We start from the raw sequence: 27,149 nt of genomic DNA on the forward strand, positions 1-27,149 counted from the left end.
CCACTACATAATCCAACTTACAATGATAATGGTTCAACTTACAATTTTCTGACTTTATGATGATGCAAAAGCCATACACATTTAGTAGAAACCATACTTCGACTACCCACACAATCACTGTTTTTCACTTTCAGTGCAGTATGCAATAAATTACATGAGATATTCAACACTTATAAAAGAGTCCTTGTATTAAATGATTTTGCCCACCTGTAGGCTAATGTGACTATTCTGAGCACATTTAAGGAAGGCTAGGCTAAGCTGAGATTTGGTAGGGTAGCCTTACTAAATTTTTGACACATGATGTTTTCAATTTATGATAAGTTTACTGGGGCATAACCCAATCATAAGTTGATGAGCATCTGTAGTCTATTTTGGCTATGTTCAAGAAAGCACATTCTAAGACCTTTGAGTTTCTTCTTCACACCCTAAATTCTTCAGTTAAAACATTAATATGAGGGCTGGGTGTGGTGGCTCACACCTGTAATCCTAGCAATTTGCGAGGTGGGTGGATCACGAGGTCAGGAGTTCAAGACCAGCCTGGCCAATATGGTGAAACTCGTCTCTACTAAAAATGTAAAAATTAGCTGGTATGGTGACGTGTGCCTGTGGTCCCAGCTACTTGGGAGGCTGAGGCAGGAGAATCACTTGAACCCAGGAGGTGGAGGTTGCAGTGAGCAAGATCATGCCACTGACTCCAGCCTGGACAACAGAGTGAGACTCCATCTCAAAAAAAAAATAAAATTAACATGAATGTCATATGGACTTTATGATAGGTTGAATAACTGCCCCAAGTATGTCTACATTCTAATCTCCCAGACCTATGAATATTACCTTATACGGCAAAAGTGGCTTTGCAGATTTTATTGAGAATTTTGAGTTGGAAAGATTTTCCTGGATTATCTGGTTGGGCTATAAATGTAATCACGAGTCCCCTTATTAGAGGAAGAGGAAGATTTGATGACAGAGGAGAAGGTCATATGACAGAAGCAGAGAGAGATTTGAAGATGCTACAGTTCTGGCTTTTAAAAAGGAGGAAGGGGCTAATAAGCCAAGAAATACAAGGAATGCAACTCTAGAAGCTGGAAGGGCAAGGAATTAGATTCTCTTCTGGAGCCTCCAGAGGGACAGCAGCCCTGTAGACACCCTGACTTAATCTCAATGAAATTAATTTTGGATTTTTTGCCTCCAGAACTATAAGCGAAATATATGTGCTGCTTTAAGCCACTAAATTTGTGACTGTTAGAACAGCCATAGGAAACTAATACAGGGTCCCCAGAGCCCCCTTTATTTCTCTACTTATTTCTGTAATGGGTTTAATCCCACCAAACTGGAGCTCAAGTTCTAGTACTAGCAGAAAGCACTTTAGAGGATGGCTGGCATAGAATCAAGCTCTTTTGTAATTGCTGCTAGCATAAGCCTGTTACCCAGTGGTGATGCCTGGTACTTAAAGAAGAAAGGTCATGAAGTACAAAGAACAGAGAAATCCTTAAGTACCACTAGCTGGTTACTACAATCTCAAAGTGCTCTCTCATCCAATTTTGAACTTCACCTTATAATTAATGCACAGTAGTTTCAAATTCCCTCTGAAGTCATACCTACATTTAAGTTCAGACTCTGCCACTTACAAGTTTTATGACTTTGCATAAGTTTCCTGAGTTTCAGTTTCCTTCTCCTGAAAAAAGAGTTACTAGTAATTCCTACATCAAAAGGCTGCTGTGTTGACTAAATTATAAGGTAGGCAAAACATTTTTTGGAAGCGCTAGCACACAGTATATGGTCAATAAATTAGTCACCAACACCAACAATATGGTCATAATCATTATTACTAATAATTATTTAAATTTTAGCTTTCGTATACCAAATCAAGTTTTAACAATCACTTATCTGAACACATGAACATCTTACTTTTGGAGTACATTTACTATAATACATTTTTTAAATAATTTGGAAATTAAATAGTTTTTCTCTGGAACCTTTTTATGGCATCATTATAAGTCAATATCAAAACTATTTAAAATATTAGGATCTGTTCAGACATATTCTATAAAAACATATATTTAGGTAGGTTAGTCTGATAAACTGTAACAGTTAATAAACACTATGTCCTCTCATGACACAAGATTATATAACTTCAGTGGGCTGTTCAATATCATCCACAAAATATAAATATACCTATCATCATGGAAATGTGAATTGACCTTAATGTACAGAACACTCGTAAATCATTTTCAGTCCTCTTCCCGTTCTACACATTCTCTTTTATCATCCATTTTTTCAATCTCATCTCCTCCCGCTACCCATATATAATCTACTTCCAGCCACTGAACACTTCTTAACACTTCCCGAAACTTCCACATTTTCTCACCTCCTTGTGACTTGGCACAATTATAACTTTTATTAAATGAAACTTTCTAGAATCGACCAAGTTCCTTCCCCTGTTCCCACAGCTTTTTGTGCATATTTCCATGAAAGCGTTTACACATTACATGGTAGCTACTGCATGCATCTTCTTCCTTACTAGTCTGTAAACAATTTTAGAACAGGAATCTTATTTCGCATTTCTCTGTATCTTCATTTCTTAGCAAAGTATCTAGAACAAAGTATGTCCTTACTAAATATGTGTTGAAAGAGTGAATGCATAACCCACAATGTTCAATTAGTATCAAGGTATTTACTTTTTAAAATCAAAGATCTTGATTGTTTACATCTTAAAACTAGAAAAGTCCTGATATGTTTTATTAGCCTTCAAACTTACCTGAGTATCTTATCTGCAGTACAGAAAGTGGGATACCTAATAAGTGTGAAAAATAGTCCTTGAGATATTTAAGAACGGTATCAACCTTAAAAGATATTACAATTTCCTGGCCCACTGGAATAAGTACAACTTTTACTGTAAATTAAAAGAGAAAAGAAAGAATTATAGTTAAATACAGCAAAGGTCAGCAAACTACAGTCCACAAACAGATACAGAATTATGTGTTAATTTTTAATTATATAAAATGCAAGTTGTTCTTGCTAGTGTTTCCCTGCTGCGCCCCAATGATAACAGTTACTTTTAATTTTCTATAAGGAGAAGTGGCCAACATTTAGTTGCTTTGAAAATCAATCCATAATCTCAAAAATTAGCTCTAATGTTCAATACCTGGTATGTATTGTTCAGATATAAGCATAGGAAACATCCCAGGAAATTAGGCATTTTGGCATACTGAATTGAGGAAAGAGAGACCTGAGACAGACAATGTCCCAGAAGTTAGAAATGCACTATAACTACTTTTCACAAAGAGGGACATTATATGGCTCAATCCCCTCTAGAAAAAAGAGAATCAAGATTCTTACATATTAAAAAATTTTTAAATATTATTATAAAATGATTATCTGTTCACAAATACAGGAGAGAAATACGGTATGTAAAAAGTAATTAATATGGGTAAACTGTTTTACATCTACAGACTTCAAATTTTAATAGAGAAGATGTAAAAAGATGGAGTATAGAATAAAGACTGTGGGTCAAAAAAGTTTTGTACATTCCTTTCCTGAAATTACAGTTTTCATAAAGCTAAAAATAAGACATTTATCAATAACGTGACAAAATTTAAGTAGGCACTGGTAATGCTAAGGTTCTTTGAGCTTGTTAAAACTTGTTTTCACAGTTCTCTATCAACAAAGAGAATACTTTCTCAGATGGCAAACCATGAGAAGGTTATTTTAATTGTCTTCTCAGTGCAAAAAACTATAATCAATTTTAAAGCTTTCACAATAGTGACTTCTTAAGCTTTGGGAAGGGGAAATGTGTCAAGGGATTTGTGAAGCTCACGAGGTACAGGACCAAGACAACTTTTTTTTAAAAAAATCACCATGTGTTTGCTGTAAGTTATATCAGGGAATGACAGAAATACCCAAAAATGAAACCCAAATTTACATTAAATACTAAAATTGAGAGACACCTGCTTCAGTCAGGTATAATCAGGCTTCAGTAGTTTTCTCTCCTTCTTTTCATTCTTTACTTATATGGACACATCACACAAGGGTAAACTACCCCACTAGATTCAAAAGCTACATTTTACCAGCCAAACTAAGCTGCTGTTATTATTGTTGTTAAATCATGGTTCATGTTCTCTACTCTGTAGGCAGAAACTCTCTCACAACTCATTCACAAGATGGAAAAGGAGCAGTCAGTTAACCATGCAAGTAGAATGGTTCTCTGTGTAACCACCTTATTGCTGCTGCCACTCTGCTGTTATTAAGAATGTAATAATAACTATTATATGATATCAGCATTATTTTATGTCTTTAAAATTAACCTACAATGAAAAACAATGATTTTTCTGAAGGAAAATATAAGCTAACACTAAGCAGACTACAGAAATACGGAAAAGCAACATAATATGTAGAATAAGCGAGCACTGGATATGAAACTAGAAAATCTATTGTCAAGTTCCCATCCACCTATCCACCTCTTGCTATTTAGATACAACAATTAATTCCAAATTGGCATGTAAAATAATTCCCATTTTAGTCAACAATTTCTCCATCATTTTTAAAGGTCATAAACATTTTTAAAACCTACTTTCTTTGAAAAAATATATAAATATCAATTTTTAAATTTAATGAAGATCATTCATTGATGAAAAATAGATAATGCAGAATACAGAAGCTTTCACAAATAGTTAAGAGATTCAAGCAAAGTAACTCTGGAAGTTTGGTGGATGAGGGAAAGGGAAAGGAATATCAAATATAAAACAAATCTTTAAGTGAAAATAAGCCAACAAGAAAACACAATCATTCTTCAAAATGAGAAAATGAAATAGCCTATCTTCCTTAGGTAGCACCTGTTGCTAGAGAATCTTCCACTGATTCTTGCAAAGACTCCTTTATAGCCTTTATTTTATCCAGAAATGCCAAACTATCATCATTTGGACTCTGCATTGCATATTGCTTTTCGTGATGTTGTGGAGTATATGAAACTTGTCTTGGTGATATAATCTCTTTCATGAGTTGTTCATTGTCTGGTTCCAGGCTTGAAAAGCTTCGGTCACTCTGCTCCTCAACATGTATTGCATGGCTCTCACTGAATTGTTCTATCCCAGATTCATGCTCTTCAGTTTGATCTGACTCTTGAGGCTCTTCTGAGGGAACTGGAATAGTAACAATGTCAAAAGCATCACTTTCTTCTGTTGAATTGGCTATATTCTGAGCTTCATACTTCTTGGGCTGATTAGACATTTTCCTGAATTAAGAAAAATAAACACACTTACTACACAAAGTTTCTACACCAAAAATCAAATTCATTGCTAGTATAGAGTAACATTCATAATATTCAACTAAAGTGTTGCTCATTTAAAAAAATGTTTATCTTACTAATGGCATCAAGTTAAAAAAAAAGAACCTCAAAACAATAAATTTGACAATACTCTGCAAAGAATATATGGAAAAATATTTTTAAATATCTTGTCATTTCTTCCTTATTTATTCCTTATTTTAGTCTCATATTTTTGAGACTTCCTTATTTAATGAAGAATGCCTCATGAAAAGACTTTCTGAATTTCTTTTTTCTGAATACAAAACTGATATATGGATGCCTCTAGCATTACAAATGATTAGAAGCTCCAAGGAACCAGCCATCTCTATAGCAAGTGTACCCTGAACAGAATATAGTTTTTGTAGTAGCTCTGCTCTTACAAATTGTAGCAGAGGTCTGCAATGACCTCTGCTCCCCCAAATAAACCTATTAACAACAAATATTGGTTGAGCTTGATGCTATCTAGACCCACAGCTATAGTAGCCAAGAGCTTGGGTTTGGAAGACAAGACGACAGCATTTGAAAGATTGGACCGGGATAGTCCAGGGCATCCCAGAGCCGGGCTGCAGATGCAGGAGCTAAATTGGAGAAACGAATGTCCAATATAGCAGGGAGCTCACCTATGGAAGTCAGGAAGGGAAAACAGGGAACGTAGCCCCAAGACCAGATTTCTATGGCAAAGACAAGGGTAATATGAAACCTTGGAACAGTAGTGAGGTGGAAAAGCTCTCTCTGGGGCTTCTGCTTTGAGTACAAATCTTTATGGAGAAAATAAATTCACCCACAGCCAGTGGAATTCTCTGGATACTGGATTATAAATTTTAAAAAATGGAAACATCTGCAATAAAAATATATAATTGTTGATCTCAGTGAATAAGCTATACAAGATTAGAGACAGTTGAAGAGAAAATTAGTAAACTGGAAGAAAATAAAATGATTTTATATAGAATGATGCAAAAAGATAAGATACAAAAAATATGAGACTAAAAGCGATGGAAAAGAAAGTCTAGCATGTTTTTGCTAAGCATATATTTTGTTGTGAGCTAAGAATGATTTTGTACTGTGAAACCAAAAAACAACAAAGAAGATGCATTGGAGACTACATATAGTCTCTGCAGTCTAAAAAAGACCTGTGAAGTCCTTTTCATAAAATGTTTGCCAGCTTCTGAACTAACATATGTCAAAATGGAGTCCCAGAAGGAAAAATAGAAAGAAGAGAAAAAATTTTTCTCTTTATGTGTTATTTATTCTTTTTGAGATAAAATCTTTCTCTGTCACCCAGGCTAGAGTACAGTGGTCCAATTCCAGCTCACTGCAACCTCCGCCTCCCAGTTTCAAGTGATTCTCCTGCCTTAGCCTCCTGAGTAACTGGAACTACAGGCATGTGCTACTACACCTAGCTTATTTTTGTATTTTTAGTAGACGGGGTTTTGCCATGTTGGCCAGGCTGGTCTAAAACTCCTGGCCTCAAGTGATAAATCTGCCTCAGCCTCCCAAAGCTCTGGGATTACAGGCATGAGCCATGATGCCTGGCCAGGAAAAATATTTCAAAAGGTAATAGCCGAGAACTTTTCAAAACTGATAAAAGAATATGGATCCTCAGATCCAGGAAGCATAACAGAAATATATACCAAACAGGTTAAATAAAAATAATGAATAGCCATATACATTGTAATGAAATTACAGAATATCAAAGACAAACAGAAGGTCCTGAAAGTACAATGATAAAGAACATAACAGCTACTGTTTTGAATCATATTAATTTGCTGACATTAATACAAAGAAAAGGAAAATCACTGCAGACTTATCAGAAAAATAGTAGCCAATGCAACAATAGGCTAACTGACAGAAGATAACTATCAACTTAGAATTGTGCACCCAGCAAAATTACCTCACAAGAAAGAAAACAGAAGTATTTACAAGTTAGTTACTAAGTTACAACCAAGATATTTGCTCTAAAGGAACTTCTAAGGAATATACTCAAAGGAGGAAAATGATTTCAAGGGATGTCTGAAGTGCAACTCGGAAAGGTAAATGTGAAAAATCATAAATATATGGATAAATCCAAATAAATACTGTTAATACAAAATAATAGTAAATTGAAATATTAGACAATAATACAAAATTGGGAAGGGAAAAACCAGACCAAACTCTCAAATCCTTATACTATTTATAATTTTTTTTATTTGTATAGATTTAGGGAGTACAAGTACAGCACAGTTTGAAGTCTAGGCTTCTATTGTGACCATCACCCAAATAGTATACATAGTACCCACTGAGTAAATTCTCATCCCTCACACCCTTCCCATGCTCCCTTTCTTTCAAGTCTCCAATGTCTATTATTCCACTCTCTGTGTTCATGTGTAGATGTTATTTCACTCCCACTTACAAGTGAGAATATGCAGTATTTCACTTTCTGTTTCTGAGTTATTTCACTTAAAATTATGCCTCCCATTCCAAGGGGGACATATTCTTAACCCTAGACTTCGTTACTTAAATATGCATAGTTAAATCTCACTACAAGCAATAAAAAACAGAAAATTAGTTTTTAAATTTCAAAACAATCAAGAGGGAAAGAAGTGGAATGAGAAAAACCTGAACAAAGCTCAATTTTAAAAAAGGTCAAGAAACCTTTTCAGTCTCTCACCCACAAAAAAAACAAAAAATTAACACACACACACACAAAAAACACCATTTTGATTATTTTCTCCTGTAACACAGCTTAATGGCCCAATTAGAAAGAGGATATCATAACAAAGCCCTAACTCCTAGCAACATATTCATCTACCCTCTTTGAAGAATCTGAGGTAATGCTTTTGCTTCTATCTGAGGGGTCATCCTGGCCAAACTGGCCAAGATGGTATCTTCTAAAAACAGCAATAGCAACAAAATCAAGAACTTCTGCTCTTCAGAAAACACAACTGGGAGAAAAAAAAGACAAATCATAGACTGGAAGATAATTTTCACAAAATGCATATCTCATAAAGGACTTATATCCAGACTATATTGAGAATAATATGAAAAAATAATATTTAAAAAGGGTAAAAGATTTCAACAGACACTTCACCACAGAATACATATAGAAGGCAATTAAGCAGGGGCAGGCCTAGGTTGAGGCAAGTGAAGCACCTGCACTACTCTACACTTGTACTCGTGTCTGAAAATGAATGACTCCTAAAATGTTGGGCCTAGGTGCATCATTTGGGTCATCCCAGTCTCAACCCTGAGAACAAACACATAAAATAAAGCTCAATATCATTACTCATTGTAAAAATGGAACTTCAAATCACAATGAGATAGCACTACGTACCTATTAGAATAATTAAAATAATATTTTTAAAGCTCTCTAATAGCAAGTGCTAGTGAGTGCATATAAAGACAACTGGTACACACAACAACATGGATGAAACTCAAACAAATTATGTTCAGTGAAGAAGCCAGCTCTACTAAGGCTATGTAGTATTGACTCAATTTATATGACAAATTCTAGAGTTAGAAAATACACCAAAGCCTAAGGGTAAAGGTAAGAGTTGATTACAGAAGGATGTGGGGATTTTTTATGTGATGGAAACACTCAAAATCTCAATTGTGGTAGTGGTTATGCAAACTATATGTGTTTATTAAAACGTATAGCACTCCAGACTAAAGAGGGTAAATTTTATTGTGTCTAGATTATCCCTTACTAGAAAGATATAACAAAAAGTAAAAGCAACGAATGCTCCTTTCAGGAGGAAGAAAAAAAAAAGTGTGCTATTAAGACTAAGACAAAAGGAATTTCAATAATAAGAATTTTTGAAAATCGACATGGCAGGGAAAAACAACTGATTCCAGATGTAAGGTCAGTGGTACAGGAAATGATAAATAGCAAAGAAAGTGAAAATATATGGGTAAATATAAATGCACTTTGGCTGTATAAAAATAACGTTGGGGTGCGCCCAAGATGGCCGAATAGGAACAGCTCCAGCCTCCAGCTCCCAGCATGAGCGACACAGAAAACAGGTGATTTCTGCATTTTCAACTGAGGTACTGGGTTCATCTCACTGGGGTGTGTCGGACAGGGACAGTTGGCGCTGGTCCCCGGGTGCAGCCTGACCAGTGAGAGCGGAAGCAGGGCTAGGCATCACCTCACCTGTGAAGCGCAAGGGGGAAGGGAATTCCTTTTCCTAGTCAAAGGAAAGTGAGACACACAACACCTGGAAAATCAGGTAACTCCCACCCTAATACTGCACTTTACCAAGGGTCTTGGCAAATGGCACACCAGGAGATTATATCCCACACCTGGCCCGGAGGGTCCCACGCTCACGGAGCTTCCCTCATTGATAGCACAGCAGTCTGAGATCTAACTGCAAGGCGGCAGCAAGGCTGTGGGAGGGGCGCCCGCCATTGCTGAGGCTTAAGTAGGTAAACAAAGTCACTGGGAAGCTCGAATTGGCTGGAGCCCACCACAGCTCAAGGAGGCCTGCCTGCCTCTATAGACTCCTCCTCTGGGGACAGGGCATAGCTAAAAAAAAGCAGCAGAAACCTCGGCAGAGGTAAATGCCCCCGTCTGACAGCTTTGAAGAGAGCAGTGGATCTCCCAGCAAGGAGGTTGAGATCTGAGAACAGACAGATTGCCTGCTCAAGGGGGTCCCTGACCACTGAGTAGCCTAACTGGGAGACATCCCTCACTAGGTGCAGACTGACACCTCACACCTCACATGGCTGGTACACCCCTGAGACGAAGCTTCCAGAGCAAGAACCAGACAGCAACACTCGTTGTTCAGCAATATTCTATCTTCTGCAGCCTCCTCTGTTGATACCCAGGCAAACAGGGTCTGGAGTGGACCTCAAGCAAACTCCAACAGACCTGCAGCTGAGGGTCCTGAGTGTTGGAAAATTAACAAAAAGAAAGGACACCCACACCAAAACCCCATCAGTACGTCACCATCATCAAAGACCAAAGGCAGATAAAACCACAAAGACAGGGAAAAGCAGGGCAGAAAAGCTGGAAATTCAAAAAATCAAAGCGCATCTCCCCCTCCAAAGCAACGCAACTCATCGCCAGCAACAGAACAAAGCTGGACGGATAATGACTTTGACCAGTTGAGAGAAGAAGGCTTCAATCGATCAAACTTCTCAGAGCTAAAGGAGGAACTACGTAACCAGCACAAAGAAACTAAAAACCTTGAAAAAAGAATGGATGAATGGATAACTAGAATAGCCAATGTAGAGAAGACCTTAAAAGAACTGATAGACATGAAAACCATAACATGAGAACTACGTGACAAATGCACAAGCTTCAGTAACCAACTCGATCAACTGGAAAAAAGAGTATCAGCGACTGAAGATCAAATGAATGAAATGAAGCGAGAAGAGAAGTGTAGAGAAAAAAGAGTAAAAAGAAATGAACAAAGACTCCAAGAAATATGGGATTATGTGAAAAGACCAAATCTACGTCTGATTGGTGTGCCTGAAAGTGACAGGGGAAATGGAACCAAGTTGGAAAACACTCCGCAGGATATCATCCAGGAGAACTTTCCCAACCTAGTAAGGCAGGCCAACATTCAAATTCAGGAAATACAGAGAATGCCACAAAGATACTCCTCGAGAAGAGCAACTCTAAGACACATAATTGTCAGATTCACCAAAGTTGAAATGAAGAAAAAAATGTTAAGGGCAGCCAGAGAGAAAGGTCGGGTTACACACAAAGAAAAGGCCACCAGACTAACAGCAGATCTCTCGGCAGAAACTCTCCAAGCCAGAAGAGAGTGGAGGCCAATATTCAACATTCTTAAAGAAAAAAATTTTCAACCCAGAATTTCATATCCAGCCAAACTAAGTTTCACAAGTGAAGGAGAAATAAAATCCTTTACAGACAAGCAAATGCTTAGAGATTTTGTCACCACCAGGCCTGCCCTACAAGAGATCCTGAAACAAGCACTAAAGTTGTAAAGGAACAACAGGTACCAGCCATTTCAAAAACATGCCAAAATGTAAAGTCCATCGATGCTAGGAAGAAACTGCGTCAACTAGCGAGTAAAATAACCAGCTAATATCATAATGACAGGATCAAGTTCACACATAACAATATAAACCTTAAATGTAAATGGACTAAATGGTCCAACTAAAAGACACAAACTGGCAAACTGGATAAAGAGTCAAGACCCATCAGTTTGTTGTATTCAGGAGACCCATCTCACATGCAGAGACACATACAGGCTCAAAATAAAGGGATGGACGAAGATCTACCAAGCAAATGGAAAACAAAAAAAAGCAGAGGTTGCAATCCTAGTCTCTGATAAAACAGACTTTAAACCATCAAAGATCAAATGAGACAAAGAAGGCCATTACATAATGGTAAAGGGATCAATTCATCAGGAAGAGCTAACTATCCTAAATATATATGCACACTACATAGGAGCATCCAGATTCATAAATCAGTCCTTAGAGACTTATAAAGAGACTTAGACTCCCATACAATAATAATGGGAGACTTTAACACCCCACTGTCAACATTAGACACATCAACAAGACAGAAAGCTAACAAGGATATCCAGGACTTGAACTCAACTCTGCACCAAGCGGACCTAATAGACATCTGCAGAACTCCCTACCCCAAAGCAACAGAATATACATTCTTCTCAGCACCACATGGCACTTATTCCAAAATTGACCACATAGTTGCAAGTAAAGCATTCCTCAGCAAATGTGAAAGAACAGAAATTATAACAAACTGTCTCTCAGACTATAGTGCAATCAAACTAGAACTCAGGACTAAGAAACTCAATCAAAACCGCTCAACTACATGGAAATTGAACAACCGGCTCCTGAATGACTACTGGGTACATAACGATATGAAGGCAGAAATAAAGATGTTCTTTGAAACCAATGAGAACAAAGATACAACATACCACTATCTCTGGGACACATTTAAAGCAGTGTGTAGAGGGAAATTTATAGCACTAAATGCCCACAAGAGAAAGTAGGAAAGATCTAAAATCGACACCCTAACATCACAATTAAAAGAACTAGAAAAGCAAGAGAAAACACATTCAAAAGCTAGCAGAAGGTAAGAAATAACTAAGATCAGAGCAGAACTGAAGGAGATACAGACACAAAATACCTTCCAAAAAAATCAATGAATCCAGGAGTTGGTTTTTTGAAAAGATCAACAAAATTGATAGACCGCTAGCAAGACTAATAAAGAATAAAAGAGAGAAGAATCAAATAGATGCAATAAAAAGTGAAAAAGGGGATATCACCATCGACCCCACAGAAATACAAACTACCATTAGAGAATACTATAAACACCTCTATGCAAATAAACTAGAAAACCTAGAAGAAATGGATAATTTCCTGGACACTTACACTCTCCCAAGATTAAACCAGGAAGAAGTTGAATCGCTGAATAGACCAATAGCAGGCTCTGAAATTGAGGCAATAATTAATAGCCTACCAACCAAAAAAAGTCCAGGACCAGACGGATTCACAGCCGAATTCTACCAGAGGTACAAGGAGGAGGAGTTGGTACCATTCCTTCTGAAACTATTCCAATCAATAGAAAAAGAGGGAATCCTCCCTAACTCATTCTACATGGCCAACATCATCCTGATACCAAAGCCTGGCAGAGACACAACAAAAAAAGAGAATTTTAGACCAATATCCCTGATGAACATCGATGCAAAAATCCTCAATAAAATACTGGCAAACTGAATCCAGCAGCACATCAAAAAGCTTATCCACCATGATCAAGTGGGCTTCATCCCTGGGATGCAAGGCTTGTTCAACATATGCAAATCAATAAACGTAATCCAGCATATAAACAGAACCAAAGACAAAAACCACATGATTATCTCAATAGATGCAGAAAATTCCTTTGACAAAATTCAACAGCCCTTCATGCTAAAATCTCACAATAAATTTGGTATTGATGGAACATATCTCAAAAAAATAAGAGCTATTTATAACAAACCCACAGACAATATCATACTGAATGGGCAAAAACTGGAAGCATTCCCTTTGAAAACTGGCACAAGACAGGGATGCCCTCTCTCACCACTCCTATTCAACATAGTGGTGGAAATTCTGGCTAGGGCAATTAGGCAAGAGAAAGAAATCAAGGGTATTCAGTTAGGAAAAGAAGAAGTCAAATTGTCCCTGTTTGCAGATGACAAGATTGTATATTTAGAAAACCCCACTGTCTCAACCCAAATATCCTTAAGCTGATAAGCAACTTCAGCAAAGTCTCAGGATACAAAATCAATGTGCAAAAATCACAAGCATTCTTTTTTTTTTTTTTTTTTTTTTTTTGAGACGGAGTCTCAGGCTGGAGTGTAGTGGCCGGATCTCAGCTCACTGCAAGCTCCGCCTCCCAGGTTCATGCCATTCTCCTGCCTCAGCCTCCTGAGTAGCTGGGACTACAGGCGCCCGCCACCTCGCCCGGCTAGTTTTTTGTATTTTTTAGTAGAGACGGGGTTTCACCGTGTTAGCCAACAAGCATTCTTATACACCAGTAACAGACAAACAGAGAGTCAAATCATGAAAGAACTCCCATTCACAATAGCTTCAAAGAGAATAAAATACCTAGGAATCCAACTTACAAGGGATGTAAAGGACCTCTTCAAGGAGAACTACAAACCACTGCTCAGTGAAATAAAAGAGGACACAAACAAATGGAAGAACATACCATGCTCATGGATAGGAAGAATCAATATTGTGAAAATGGCCATACTGCCCAAGGTAATTTATAGATTCAATGCCATCCCCATTAAGCTACCAATGACTTTCTTCACAGAATTGGAAAAAACTGCTTTAAAGTTCATATGGAACCAAAAAAGACCCCACATTGCCAAGACAATCCTAAGCCAAAAGAACAAAGCTGGAGGCATCACGCTACCTGACTTCAAACTATACTACAAGGCTACAGTAGCCAAAACAGCATGGTACTGGTACCAAAACAGAGATATTGACCAATGGAACAGAACACAGCAGTCAGAAATAATATCACACATCTACAGCCATCTGATCTTTGACAAACCTGACAAAAACAAGAGATGGGGAAAGGATTCCCTATTTAATAAATGGTGCTGGGAAAATTCGCTAGCCATAAGTAGAAAGCTGAAACTGGATCCTTTCCTTACTCCTTATACGAAAATTAATTCAAGATGAATTAGAGACTTAAATGTTAGACCTAAAACCATAAAATCCCTAGAAGAAAACCTAGGTAATACCATTCAGGACATAGGCATGGGCAAGGACTTCATGTCTAAAATACCAAAAGCAACGGCAACAAAAGTCAAAATCGACAAATGGGATCTAATTAAACTAAAGAGCTTCTGCACAGCAAAAGAAACTACCATCAGAGTGAACAGGCAACCTACAGAATGGGATAACATTTTTACAATCTACTCATCTGACAAAGGGCTAATATCCAGAATCTACGAAGAACTCAATCAAATTTACAAGAAAAAAAACAAACAACCCCATCAAAAAGTGGGCAAAGGATATGAACAGATACTTCTCAAAAGAAGACATTCATACAGCCAACAGACACATGAAAAAATGCTCATCATCACTCACCATCAGAGAAATGTAAATCAAAACCACAATGAGATACCATCTCACACCAGTTAGAATGACAATCATTAAAAATTCAGGAAACAACAGGTGCTGGAGAGGATGTGGAGAAATAGGAACACTTTTACACTGTTGGTGGGACTGTAAACTAGTTCAACCATTGTGGAAAACAGTGTGGCGATTCCTCAAGGATCTAGAACTAGAAATACCATTTGACCCAGCCATCTCATTACTGGGGATATACCCAAAGGATTATAAGCCATGCTGCTATAAAGACACATGTACACATATGTTTATTGCAGCACTATTCACAATAGCAAAGACTTGGAATCAACCCAAATGTCCATCAGTGACAGACTGGATTAAGAAAATGTGGCACATATACACCATGGAATACTATGCAGCCATAAAAAAGAATGAGTTCTTGTCCTTTGTAGGGACATGGATGCAGCTGGAAACCATCATTCTGGGCAAACTATCACAAGAACAGAAAACCAAACACTGCATATTCTCACTCATAGGTGGGAATTGAACTATGAGATCACTTGGACACTGGAAGGGGATCATCACACACTGGGTCCCATTGTGGGGAGCAGGGGCAGGAGGGATAGCATTAGGAGATATACCTAATGTAAATGACGAGTTAATGGGTGCAGCACACCAACATGGCACATGTATACATATGTAACAAACCTGCATGATGTGCACATGTACCCTAGAACTTAAAGTATAATAAAAAAAATAATAATATCATAAAGTCATACACACATAGAAATACAAAACAATCATATGGCATATCTGTTGTGGGGGTGAAAATGATAAAAATGGCATTTACCATATCATAATTCATTAATCTGTATATGTGTTTTATATAGCTTTCTGATTTTGTGCTATACTTAATAAAGAAGCTAAATAAAAAAGAAGAGGAAGAAGAGGATGAAGTACTCTATATGTTGACAAAAGTCACACTCCAAGATATACCGAGTGAGAAAAAGAAAGAAGGTGAAATAAGAATATATATTTGTGTTTGCTTCTACCTGGACAAAGAAACACTCAGAAAAGTATGAAAGAAACTAAGAAAACTAGTTATCTGATGGGGGGCAAGGTGAGTAGGAAGTAGCCAGAACAAGGGTGGGCTCCACAATTCTCAATGTATTACTTTTAATATTTTTATTTTTAAACAATGTAAATGTATTACCTGTTTAAAATATTAGATAAGACATCATAGGTTTAGTAAAGTAGGGAAAACACAAGGTGGCTGGGAGAGTATGTGATCAAGTGTGCTAAAGCCTCTTTAGGAATAGGAACTAAGAATTGTGACAGGTCTGAGATTTTATCCTACCTACAACCTAACAATTTAGCCTGCCATAGTTTCATGAATGCTATCAGAATAAATAAGACTCCTGGGTTGGAAACAAAGGACTTTATTACTCATGGCACAGCAGATAGCATGAGCTTTATATTCACACAGGATCCCTGTGCCCCCAAATCCCAGAGGAACAATGTGGAATGCCCAATTAGATGCTATAGACACAGAAGGTTTGCATGACAGCTAAGAAACCCCAAGCTTAGAAACTCCAATCCTTTATAATGGACTGCAAGCAAATATGCCCAACCTCTGCCTTGGAGGAAGATACCATTGTTATTATACTAGACAGATAAATCTGACCTCTGCTTTAGAAAGAGACCCTATATCTTTTAAGACTGTTCACTATACAAATATCCTTGAAAAGAAAATTCAAAACAAAGCTGTCAGTGTCTCTTAAGCAGAAATTCTAGAGAACCATGGGGAACCATCTTCCATGAGGAATAAGAACCATCCATGGACAACATCAAAAAAGCCTCTGAGAGTCAGCATCTAGTGATTATTCTCACAGCTGTCTAGTAAGAATGATCATTTCACAACAGCAATTATATTGTCTTTCCTACAGCCAGCAAGAACAATGCTTGCTCACCTATGCTCTGAAACTTGGTTAGGTTCCATCTGACACTACCCAGTGTGAATAAGGCCCCATTTAATAGACACAACATTTAAAAGTACTCCCAAGGTATAACACCTAAAGGGCAAGCCATGCCTATATCTATCTAATAAGGTGGAAAAGGATTAAACCAGCTTGAATGCCCATATGAAAGTTGATCCAATAGGCCTAAGATAATAAATTTCATAACTGTAACAGGAATAAATTATATCTAACAGTACAATAAAACAATAATATAACACAACCAAGGAAGGTCTACTTTTAGAGTAATCCTTTGTTTTTTTTCTTTTGCTCACCTATTATCCAGCCACTCAAAAAGCACTGTCAATACTGACCTGAAAATTTAGTCTCAGTCTACTTTTGTCTGTCATCCTGTAATATTTTGAAAGTACTACTGCAACAGTGTCAGCTGGTTACCTTAATTTCATTCGTGAAACTCCCACCCCACCAATCCCTGCCAAAAAATTATATTATTCTCACAGCAGCCAGAAAAATATTTTTTAAAGAAAATCATACCATGCCCCTCTCATACTTACTAAAACACCTCTAAAATAAAATGCTTTCCAGAATAAAATCCAAACTACTCACCATGGCCTTCAAGGTCCTAAATGATCTAGCCCCTGCCTCTCTGACCTCATCTTCCAACCAACCCCACCTTTTATCATATCTAGGGCTGATCTCCCTCTTGGGGCTTTTGCATTTTAAGTTTCCTCTGTCAAAAATGTGTTACTACAAACGTTTTTTTTGAGATAGAGTCTGGCTGTGTCACCCAGGCTACAGTACAGTGATGCGATCTCAGCGCACTGCAACCTTCCCCTCCCAGTTCAAGCAATTCTCCTGCCTCAGCCTCCCAAATAGCTGGGATTACAGGCATCCACCACCGTTTGTATTTTTAGTAGAGATACGGTTTCACTATGTTGGCCAGGCTGGTCTCATACTCCTGACCTCTCAAACTCCTGACCTCGTGATCTGCCCACCTCAGCCTCCCAAAGTGCTGGGATTACAGGCGTGAGCCACTGCACCTGGCCTGTTACTACAAATCTTTACGACTAATTCCTCATCTTCCATGTCTCAGTTTCCAGGGAGGCCTCCCTAATCATACCTCAACTACCCACTAATTTTTTTTTCATCAATATAATCACTGTATATTTCTCAAAAGAAGACATAAAAATAGCCAACAGATATATGAAAAAATACTCAACATCAATAATAATCAGAGAAATGCAAATCAAAACCACAATAAGACATCATCTCACCCCAGTTAAAATGACTATTGTCAAAAAGAAAATAACAGATGCTGGCCAGGATGCAAAGAAAGGGGAATGGTAGTACACTGTTAGTGGGAAATGTAAATTACTACAGCCATTGTAGAAAACAGCAGGAAGGTTCCTCAAAAAACTAAAAATAGTTCTACCACATAATCCAGCAATTCCACTGCTGGATATATATCCAAAAGAAAGGAAATCAGCATATTGAAGAGATATCTGCAGTCCCATGTTTACTGCAGTACTATCCACAATGGCCAATCAACCTAACTGTCTACCACCGAATAAAGAAAGAAAATGTGGCATACATACACACAATGAAATACTATTAAGCCATAAAAAACAATGAAATTCTGTCATTTGCAACAACATGGGTTAAACTAGGGGACATTATGTTAAGTAAAATAAGCAAGGCATAGAAAGACAAATATCACATGTTCTCATTCATAAGTAGGAGCTTAAAAAGTTGATTTCACAAAGGTAGAGAGCAGAATGATGGTTACCAGAAGCTGAGAAGGGCAGGGGGGAGCAGGGATGCAGTAAGGTTGGTTAAGGGGTTTAAAAATACATTTACATAGAAGGAGTAAGTTCTGTGTGTGATAGCACTGTAGGGTGACTATAGTTAACAATATTTTATATTTCAAAACAGCTAGAAGATAAGTTTTGGAATATTCCCAGAACAAAGAAAAAATAAGGTAATGGATATCCTAATTACCTTGATTATTACAAATTGTATGCATATATCAAATATCATAGCTGCCCAATAAATATGTACAATAATTATGTATAAATAAAAATTTTTTAATTTTTGAAAAGCATTGGCCATGGCTGAATTCATTCATGCTTTCAACTAATTTTTACTGGGTACCTACTCATAACCAGTCCCCCTTTTAGCTGTGTATAGAGACACGTCTATGTTTCTACACACAGCCATGGACAAGGCTTTTCAAAAATGTTTAAATTTTTGTTGATACATAATTATTGTACATATTTATTGGACACGTGTGATATTTGGTACGTATCTTTATCTGACCCAGTATATATTTTACTAATTTAGTTGTTGCTTGCCCACTTTCCTCACTAGAATATATGTTTTTTTTTACTGCAGGGATTTTGATCTGGTTGATAGTTTGCAGTTTTTACTGTAGAGATTTTGATCTGCAGTAAAAAAAAAAAAAAAAAGCTGATATTCTAGTGAGGAAAATGGACAAGTAATAACTAAATTAGTAAAATATACATGGATCAGATAAAGACAAGAGGTAGCAAAATATTAAGCAAAGAAGGTGGCTAGGAAGTATGAGACTATCAGGAGAGAGTATGGCAGAGTAGAGGGGCAAGTTTTGCTAAGTATATGTGGTAGGGAAGGAATGCCTCTCTGGTTAAAATGACATCTGAACAGGAGGCTGAACTGAGAAAATAAGCAAGCCATGAGGACAAATGAAGAAGTGAGAAGCATCACATATCTGAGGAATAACTAGCTAATCAACTTATGTGGCTAGAGAGCAGTGAGTTAAGAAAAGAGCAATAGAAAATAAAGCCAGAGAGGAGGTTGTGGGGAGAGGGCATTAGATTGTGGAAGGCAGGGGAGTGGGAAGCTGGTAGGACATCAGGAGTCTACTGGAATCTATTGTAGTAACCTTGACATGAGGTGAAACGGACCTGGGTGACAGTAAAGGAGATGGTGAGAAGTGCTGACTGGATTCTGGAGATATATATATATATATATATATATATATTTTTTTTTTTTTGAGATGGAGTCTCGCTCTGTCTCCCAGGCTGGAGTGCAGTGGCCAGATCTCAGCTCACTGCAAGCTCCGCCCCCCGATTTAAGGCCATTCTCCTGCCTCAGCCTCCCGAGTAGCTGGGACTACAGGCGCCCGCCACCTCACCTGGCTAGTTTTTTGTATTTTTTTAGTAGAGACGAGGTTTCAACGTGTTAGCCAGGATGGTCTTGATCTCCTGACCTTGTAATCCACCCGTCTCGGCCTCCCAAAGTGCTGAGATTACAGGCGTTAAAATAGAGCTGAAAGGATTTAGCGATGAATTAGATGTGAGCTATGAGATAAAGAGAGGAATCAAGGATACTGCTAACATTTTTAGCCCGAGTAACCAGAAGGATAAAGCTACATTTACAGAAATAAGGAAAACTTCAAATAAAGGAGACCTGAGTATGGATGTAAGTTATATCAGTCTGATTTGGGCCATGTGAGTTTGAGATGCCCATTGGACACGGGGTTAGCAGTTTGAAGTTCTGAGAAGATGCTGGCCTGGAAATTGGAGAGTCACAAGTCTATGGTATTTAAAGCCATGAGACATGTGCAATCAATGCAGTCAGAAACAGAAGCCACATACTATAAAGTTCCTTTGACAGGTACTGCATAAATTCATACCCCTCCACCTTCCTCCTCAATGTGTCTGTCTCCATTTCCTAGTTGCTATGGTTCCTAATGCTTATATTCATTTCACCCTAATTTTAGTACATTAGGTGTCCTAGATTGTTCCCCTCGAAGCAATCTATCTCCTTATAAACAAGATGAGGGCTGGGCACAGTAATTCACACCTGTAATCCCAGCACTTTGGGAGGCCGAGGTGGTCAGATCCCTTGAGCCTAGAAATTCAATACCAGCCTGGGAAACATAGTGAGACCCTGTCTCTACAAAAAATACAAAGCTTAACTGGGCATTGTATTGTGGCATGCACATGTAATTCTAATTATTTGGGAGGCTGAGGCGGGAGGATCGCTTCAGCCAGGGAGGTGGAGATTATAGTGAGCCAAGATGTCACCACTGCCCTCCAGCCAGAGACATGGAGTAAGACCCTGTCTAAATAAACACACACAAACACACACACACACACACACAGAGATCATAGTTCTGTTACCTGTAGATTGTATGTATAGTAGTGCCTAAGGTTCATAGAAGGTCCTTAATTAATGATATGAATAAATGACCCAAATAATTACATGTTTTCAAGATGTTAGTTGTTGATAAAGAGGGTGATTAGCAACTGTGTTTATGATGGTTAGCAGTGACAGGCATTTACTCAACCTAAAAACAAGAAGTGTCAAGGTTTCTAAGTCATGACTTCATTGCCATGCAGTACAGTGATTCTCAGCTTTGATTTCCTAAAGTGGAATTTCAGGAGGGCTGACTGTGGAGCCAGCCCACCTGAGTTTGAATCCAGACTTAACAGCTTCCTGTAGAAAGAAGCAATCGGCCATGGGTCTTGAGTGTCCCTACATGTTCTTGTGGGGTGTGACAAAAATGCAAGGCCATGACCACAGTTTACCCAGACCATTTCTCAGGGTTGTGTTTGCACTGAGAAACTGCAAAGGTTGAGATAAACTCTTCCCCCTGAAACAAAGAGCAGCCTTTCTTTGGTTTACTATAAAAGCAGTAAATTCCCCATGTGCAGGCATCCATGTAGACTCACTTGTGTTTCCCCTGTTGGACTTGGGGGGCTTGGGAAATTGGCATAAACTTGAAGCACTGGCTACTTCTTTTGCTATGTGCCCTTTGACCCAGCATCCAAGAAACAGTGACTAACTTATTAGTTTGTATGTAGGATAAAACACCAGACCCCTCAGAGTTCCTGATACTTACTAGCTATATGACTTTGAGATACAGATGTGTCTTAACCTAAGTCTTGTTTTCCTCACTTGTGAAATGGGATATTAGTAGTTTCAACATCAAAGGTTCTTCCAAGAATTAAATAAAATTGTGTATATACAGTACTTAGTAAACAGTGCCTGGCACACAATAAGTACATAATAAATGTTGGCTAATTAGTAATGAACTATTTCTAAAATTTCCAAATGGCTAGTGATAATTATACCTTAATAATGTCTCCTAGGTATTACATAATTACTCATTTTATAAAGTAGGAGAAAAAATACTTTAAAAATAAAGCATATCAGCAAATACTCACACTAAATTATTTCTCACAGATGATATTATTACGCCCATTTTACAGATAAAGAAATTAGCACAGAGAGGTTAAGTAATATTTTCAAGAACACAGAGCTAGTAAGCGGTATATCTGGGATCCAAATCCAGGCAGTCTGGATCCAGAACCCATGCCTTTAACCACTAAACTGTGCTGTATCTCAGAATAGGAGTCCATGGGGGGTTGGGGAGAAAACAGAAAAGGGGTCCTGGTGATTAAGAAAAAGTCTAGAAATTGATCTCCCTGCAGATGAAAAAGCTAAGGCCCAGGAATGCCTCATGGTCGGTTAGTGGTGGTCAGATCCAGAATTTAACTAACGATTTTGTCATCAGATACATTATCAGAGAATGTCTTTTATTCTTAAGAAACATGACTATTATTTAAAATAGAGTAGAAAATATTCAGCAGATTTTTTTTCACCCATCTAGAACAAGGAGCTAATTTTATTGGTTCCTAATACCCCTTCATATGTATATATTAATATGCTCTACTTGCATACATAAATATGTGTAAACTCTCACTGCAGCAAATATTAAACGTAAATAACAAAACACACATATTAAGGTGTGAAATGTAAAATGTGAAATTTCAACCCAGTTTGGAAAGCTACAGTTGGAAAAGACTTTTCAAAATTGTTTTTTCATTATTGTTATTGTTCATTTGGCTGTTTTTAAGAGAGTAATATGTGCTTACTACAAAAAAAATCTAACAGAACAGAAGGGGATAAAATAAGAAGTAAAAGTATTCCAGACATGCTAATTTTATTTCTCATTGTTAGGCAGTTTATCTTTCCAGGAATTGTCTATAAAGCTACAATTATATAATACATATACACTTAAATTTGTTTATGATCATATCGATGTCTTTTATAAACTATATTTCTGTTTATTTTTAAACTTTAACACTGTTTTATGACATATTTATAATATGTGCTTAACATTTATTTTTACGTAAAATATGATTCTGCCACAGTCTTTTCAACAACTTCACAGTAATTTGTTTGCAAGGCTAAGCCACATTGTAGTCAACTGTTGCTCACTGATGCACATTTAAGCTGTCTCTAGTTTTTTACTATTAAAAATTGCGCTGCAACAAACATCTTATACATCTATCTCTGTATATATGTGTAAGTATACTGAAAATGAGTTCCTAGAATTAGAAGGGACAAGTCAAAGGGCATACAGATCTTAATTTTGTTAAATTCCATCACTGTTTTCTTTTACAGCCCCGAGAAGTTCCCCTTGAATGTTTCCTTACATCCTCAGATTGTTTTATGAGTCCTAATAATTAAATATCCCTTTGTTGTGTGTTGCACTTATATTTCCCATTGTATGTTTGATGTTGTTTGTTTTCTCTTACTATACAAAAGTTTTAGATTGTTAGGTAGTGACATTTATCAATCTTTTTGCTTATGAGTTTCCAAATTTCCTGATATGCTTCGAAACACCTTCTCACAATGAAACATAAATACATAAATTCATCCATAAATACATGAGACAGATCTGTAAATACTGATAGAAAATAACTGGACACACAGTCTTAAGTGTAAAAGCCAATCACAGAATAGTATGCACAATGTTACAGGTGTACCTACCTATTTGCATATGTCTAAAGCACCTCTGGAAGGTGGCCTGGAGATGGGGAGAAATGGGTAGATGGTGGATTTTCACTCTTCATTCTTTTTACTATTCGTATTATCTATTCGAATGTAAATGTTTTAATCTTATTGTTTAAAAGAGCAACCTCTAGCATGTTTGCATACAAAAAAAGTCTCCCTTTTCACCTACATTTCCTTCCCTATCATTTAAAGCTTAATACATTTAGCATGTAGTATAATTAGTAAGGCAAGGATCCAGTATTGCTTTCTACCAAATAGGTCTGTTGAATTTTTAAGTTTGTTAAGAGGCAAAGACCACGGGTGGAGAGGAAGGAGTGAGAGTGCCAGGTGAGGAAAGTCTAAAATCCCTCGACTTAATAAGAGAATGGTTGCCACGGAAGGCTAAGAGTTTCTAGTGCCAGGTTTGGGTTATACACACTTCTTCTATGCAATTACCGTGAAAAGCACTCGGGGTGTGAGGTGAGGTGTACCTCCTAGCTTGATGCTGCTGATTCAAGTCCCAAACCAGAGGGAAGGAGCCAGAAAAGGAGCCCAGGAAGATGGAATACTTCGCACGGTTTTTTAAGTAAAGGCGGAACATTCCCTACCGACCAGGCAGCCCCAGGAGCTCAGGCGGGAATCACTGCCCCGCACACAGAACTCACAGAGTTCAGCGCGGCTGTTACCGGCTCTAGGCTGGGTCTAAGCGTCGGGCCAGGAAGCCGCAGTCAAAACTTGTCCTCCTACCTGTGTACGAAACGCAACTATTCTCGTCGAAGTGCTTTCCCAGGCTCCTAAGAAGCAGCTTCAATACTCGCCGCATTCTCAGTTACTGGTCGTATCCTAGCAACGACCCTGGCACCACCTCTTCCTGCCAGGGCCGGACAGGGGGGAAGGGGAGGAGCAAGAGGCGGGATGGGGTAGGAGCCAGAGGCGGTCAGGGGGCGGAGCCGGGAAGGAGGAGCGCGGCAGGACTGGGGGAGGAGCCAAAGGGGGGGCGGGGTCGGAAAGGAGGAGCGCCGCAGGAGAGAAGGGGAGGAGCCAGAGGCCGGAAGGCGGGGTCGTGAAGGAGAAGCGCAGCAGGAGAGAACGGGAGGAGCTAGAGGCGGAGGGGCGGTGTCGGGAAGGTGGAGCGCGGCAGGAAAGACCGGAAGGAGCCAGAGGTGGGCTGGGGTCCGGGGTCCGGAAGGAGGATCGCGGTAGGGAAGAAGAGGAGGAGCCAGAGGAGAGGGTGGGGGGCTGCACAGGAGGTACGCGACAGGGAAAAGGGGGAGGAGCCAGAGGCGAGGGGGCGGGGAGGAGGGAAGCGGCAGGGAGAAGGGGCGGGGCCAGAGGCGAGGGGGAGGGAAGGAGGGACACTGCAGGGAGAAGGGGAGGAGCCAGAGGCGGAGGCTGTTACCAAGTGGTTACCTAGATCCAAAAGTGAACCTCTCTCCAAGATCTTTGACACTTGTGAAAGGGCACAGCTCTCTGAACCAAACACTAACAGCAATTTAATCTTACAGATATAAAAAATCAGAGTCAGAGAAATCATCAGTTTGAAGTCAGAGGCGGGAAACTGTCAGATGCCTACTTGGTTTTCTTAAATTAACAACTTGCCTCTCAGCTTCCTGGCAGCCAAAGACAAATGGGAGACAGTAGCTATCAAATAATTCTCCTTATAAGAGAAGCAGAACTTTTGTTAATCACTAAATTAGTTAATAAACTAAATTTTGTCTATCAATGAATTCTTTTTCTTCCCCTTTTTTTAAGTGTATACAGAGTCTTGCTCTGTCGCCCAGGCTGAAGTGCAGTGGTTCGATCTCGGCTCACTGCAACCTCCGCCTCCCGGGCTCCCGCGATTCTCCTGCCTCAGCCTCCTGAGTAGCTGAGATTACAGGCGCCCGCCACCAAGCCTGGCTAATTTTGGTGTTTTTAGTAGAGATGGGGTTTCACCATGTTGGCCTGGCTGATCTGGAACTCCTAGCCTCAAACAATGTGAGCCACGGTGCCCGGCCTATCAATAAATACGAAAACTTTTAAAGAAGCACAGGATGGTATTGGAGGTCAGGTCAAGTATGTTCTTCTTGGAAATTTAGTAACAAACTATATATTACTATCTCGTAATAGCAGCTAACATTTATGAAGTATTGTCATGAGGCATCGTACATAGATTTCTAATTTAATCCTTACAACGATTTTATTAGGGAGAAACTGCTATTAGATCCATTTTGTAAATGAGAAAACTAAGGCACACAAAGTTTAATGAAGGAACTAGGATTAAACCCAAGCAATCTAACTCCAGGTCCCAGATTTTTAATCACTATTATGGTAGTTTGATTTGATATTTTAAAAGGATTAATAAAATTAGTACAGGTTCATTCCCTTATTCATAAATGTTCATTGTCTTCATTTATTTCTTTATACTGTTCTGCTGAAATTGCACTCTCATCTCCCCAATAACTTTGTAATGTCCAATGCCATTTTTTTAGTCATCTCATTTTAAAATATATTTTTACTAGAATAGTGAAATATATATTCTCAGATAAAATTGGCTTTAATAATGATCAGTAAAAGGAAATGCATTTTAATCATTTCCACACATTCATGAAAAGTAAAGGGGAAAAATGGGCATAGAGGTAACCACTAGAATTAGGCTTTCTTGGATGGGTAGACCAGGTGTGGAGGTGCGCAGATAAGATTTTACAAACACTCATACACTCCCATCTCCAAAATCATAATTCATCTTACATTCTGCTACTAATAAAAATTCCACTGGCTTTAAACATTCACTTTTCTGGGTCTCCTCTTTAAAATTTATCATTCACTGTTCTCAATGTTAGAGACAGTATGCAAACAGTAGGTTTAGGAATAGAGTCAGGAGATGGGGGAAGAAAAGCTGGTAGGAGAGAACTTAAGGGTCTCGCAGTGTTAAATGTGACTTGATATCCACTATTCATATTTTTTTGTAATTTGCTGTGAGGATGACTTTATACAATTTAATCTTAAATAGGAACCTAACTTAATAGTTAGGCTTCCTTGGGTAGTCTGTGGAGCATGGAAAGGTTATTAGCATGTCAAAATCCTGTCTACGCACACAAACACACACATACACACAAATGTAGTTTGGTTACATAATAAATGTATATTCAAACTGAGTGAAAACCACCAATAGAAAAAAGCTTCTCAATTCCCAAAGTGAAAGAGTAATTTTACAATACCATTTTCCATTTTCCTTTTCATGATAAATCTATGCATGTTCTCAGGATTTATTCCACCAAATGACTTTGTATTTCTCATGTCACATCTACCTTTATTCATCTCAGCATTTATTTATGTGATAAACATTTCTTTTGATGTGCTTTTACTTTACAAAGATGCCACCTAGTGGTATGATAAAATCAAGCATTTCAAAGTATTTCCCGTTGTTACTCAAGGTTAAAATGAATAATGAATATTTTAAATATTAAAATAAGTTAGAAAACTAAGGACCTGAAAATTTTTGTTTTGGAAATTATGTATATTAAATT

General features: G+C 38.1%; 1 protein-coding gene across 1 annotated transcript in view; it reads right to left on the reverse strand.

Annotated features, from left to right (window-relative positions):
• Window positions 1–24,964, reverse strand: part of IQUB (IQ motif and ubiquitin domain containing) — an 85,341-nt gene extending 60,377 nt beyond the window's left edge. Inside the window, exons 1-3 of the mRNA XM_025379683.1 lie at window positions 24,388–24,964; window positions 4,830–5,227; window positions 2,756–2,890 (exon numbers count right to left, since the gene is read on the reverse strand). Of these exons, the coding sequence (XP_025235468.1) occupies window positions 2,756–2,890; window positions 4,830–5,223 (529 nt within the window). The 5' untranslated portion in view covers window positions 5,224–5,227; window positions 24,388–24,964. The remainder of the gene's footprint in view (window positions 1–2,755; window positions 2,891–4,829; window positions 5,228–24,387) is intronic.
• Window positions 24,965–27,149: the final 2,185 nt, after the last annotated feature.

Source organism: Theropithecus gelada, chromosome 3, assembly GCF_003255815.1.
Source record: "Theropithecus gelada isolate Dixy chromosome 3, Tgel_1.0, whole genome shotgun sequence".
Lineage (NCBI taxonomy): Eukaryota > Metazoa > Chordata > Mammalia > Primates > Cercopithecidae > Theropithecus > Theropithecus gelada.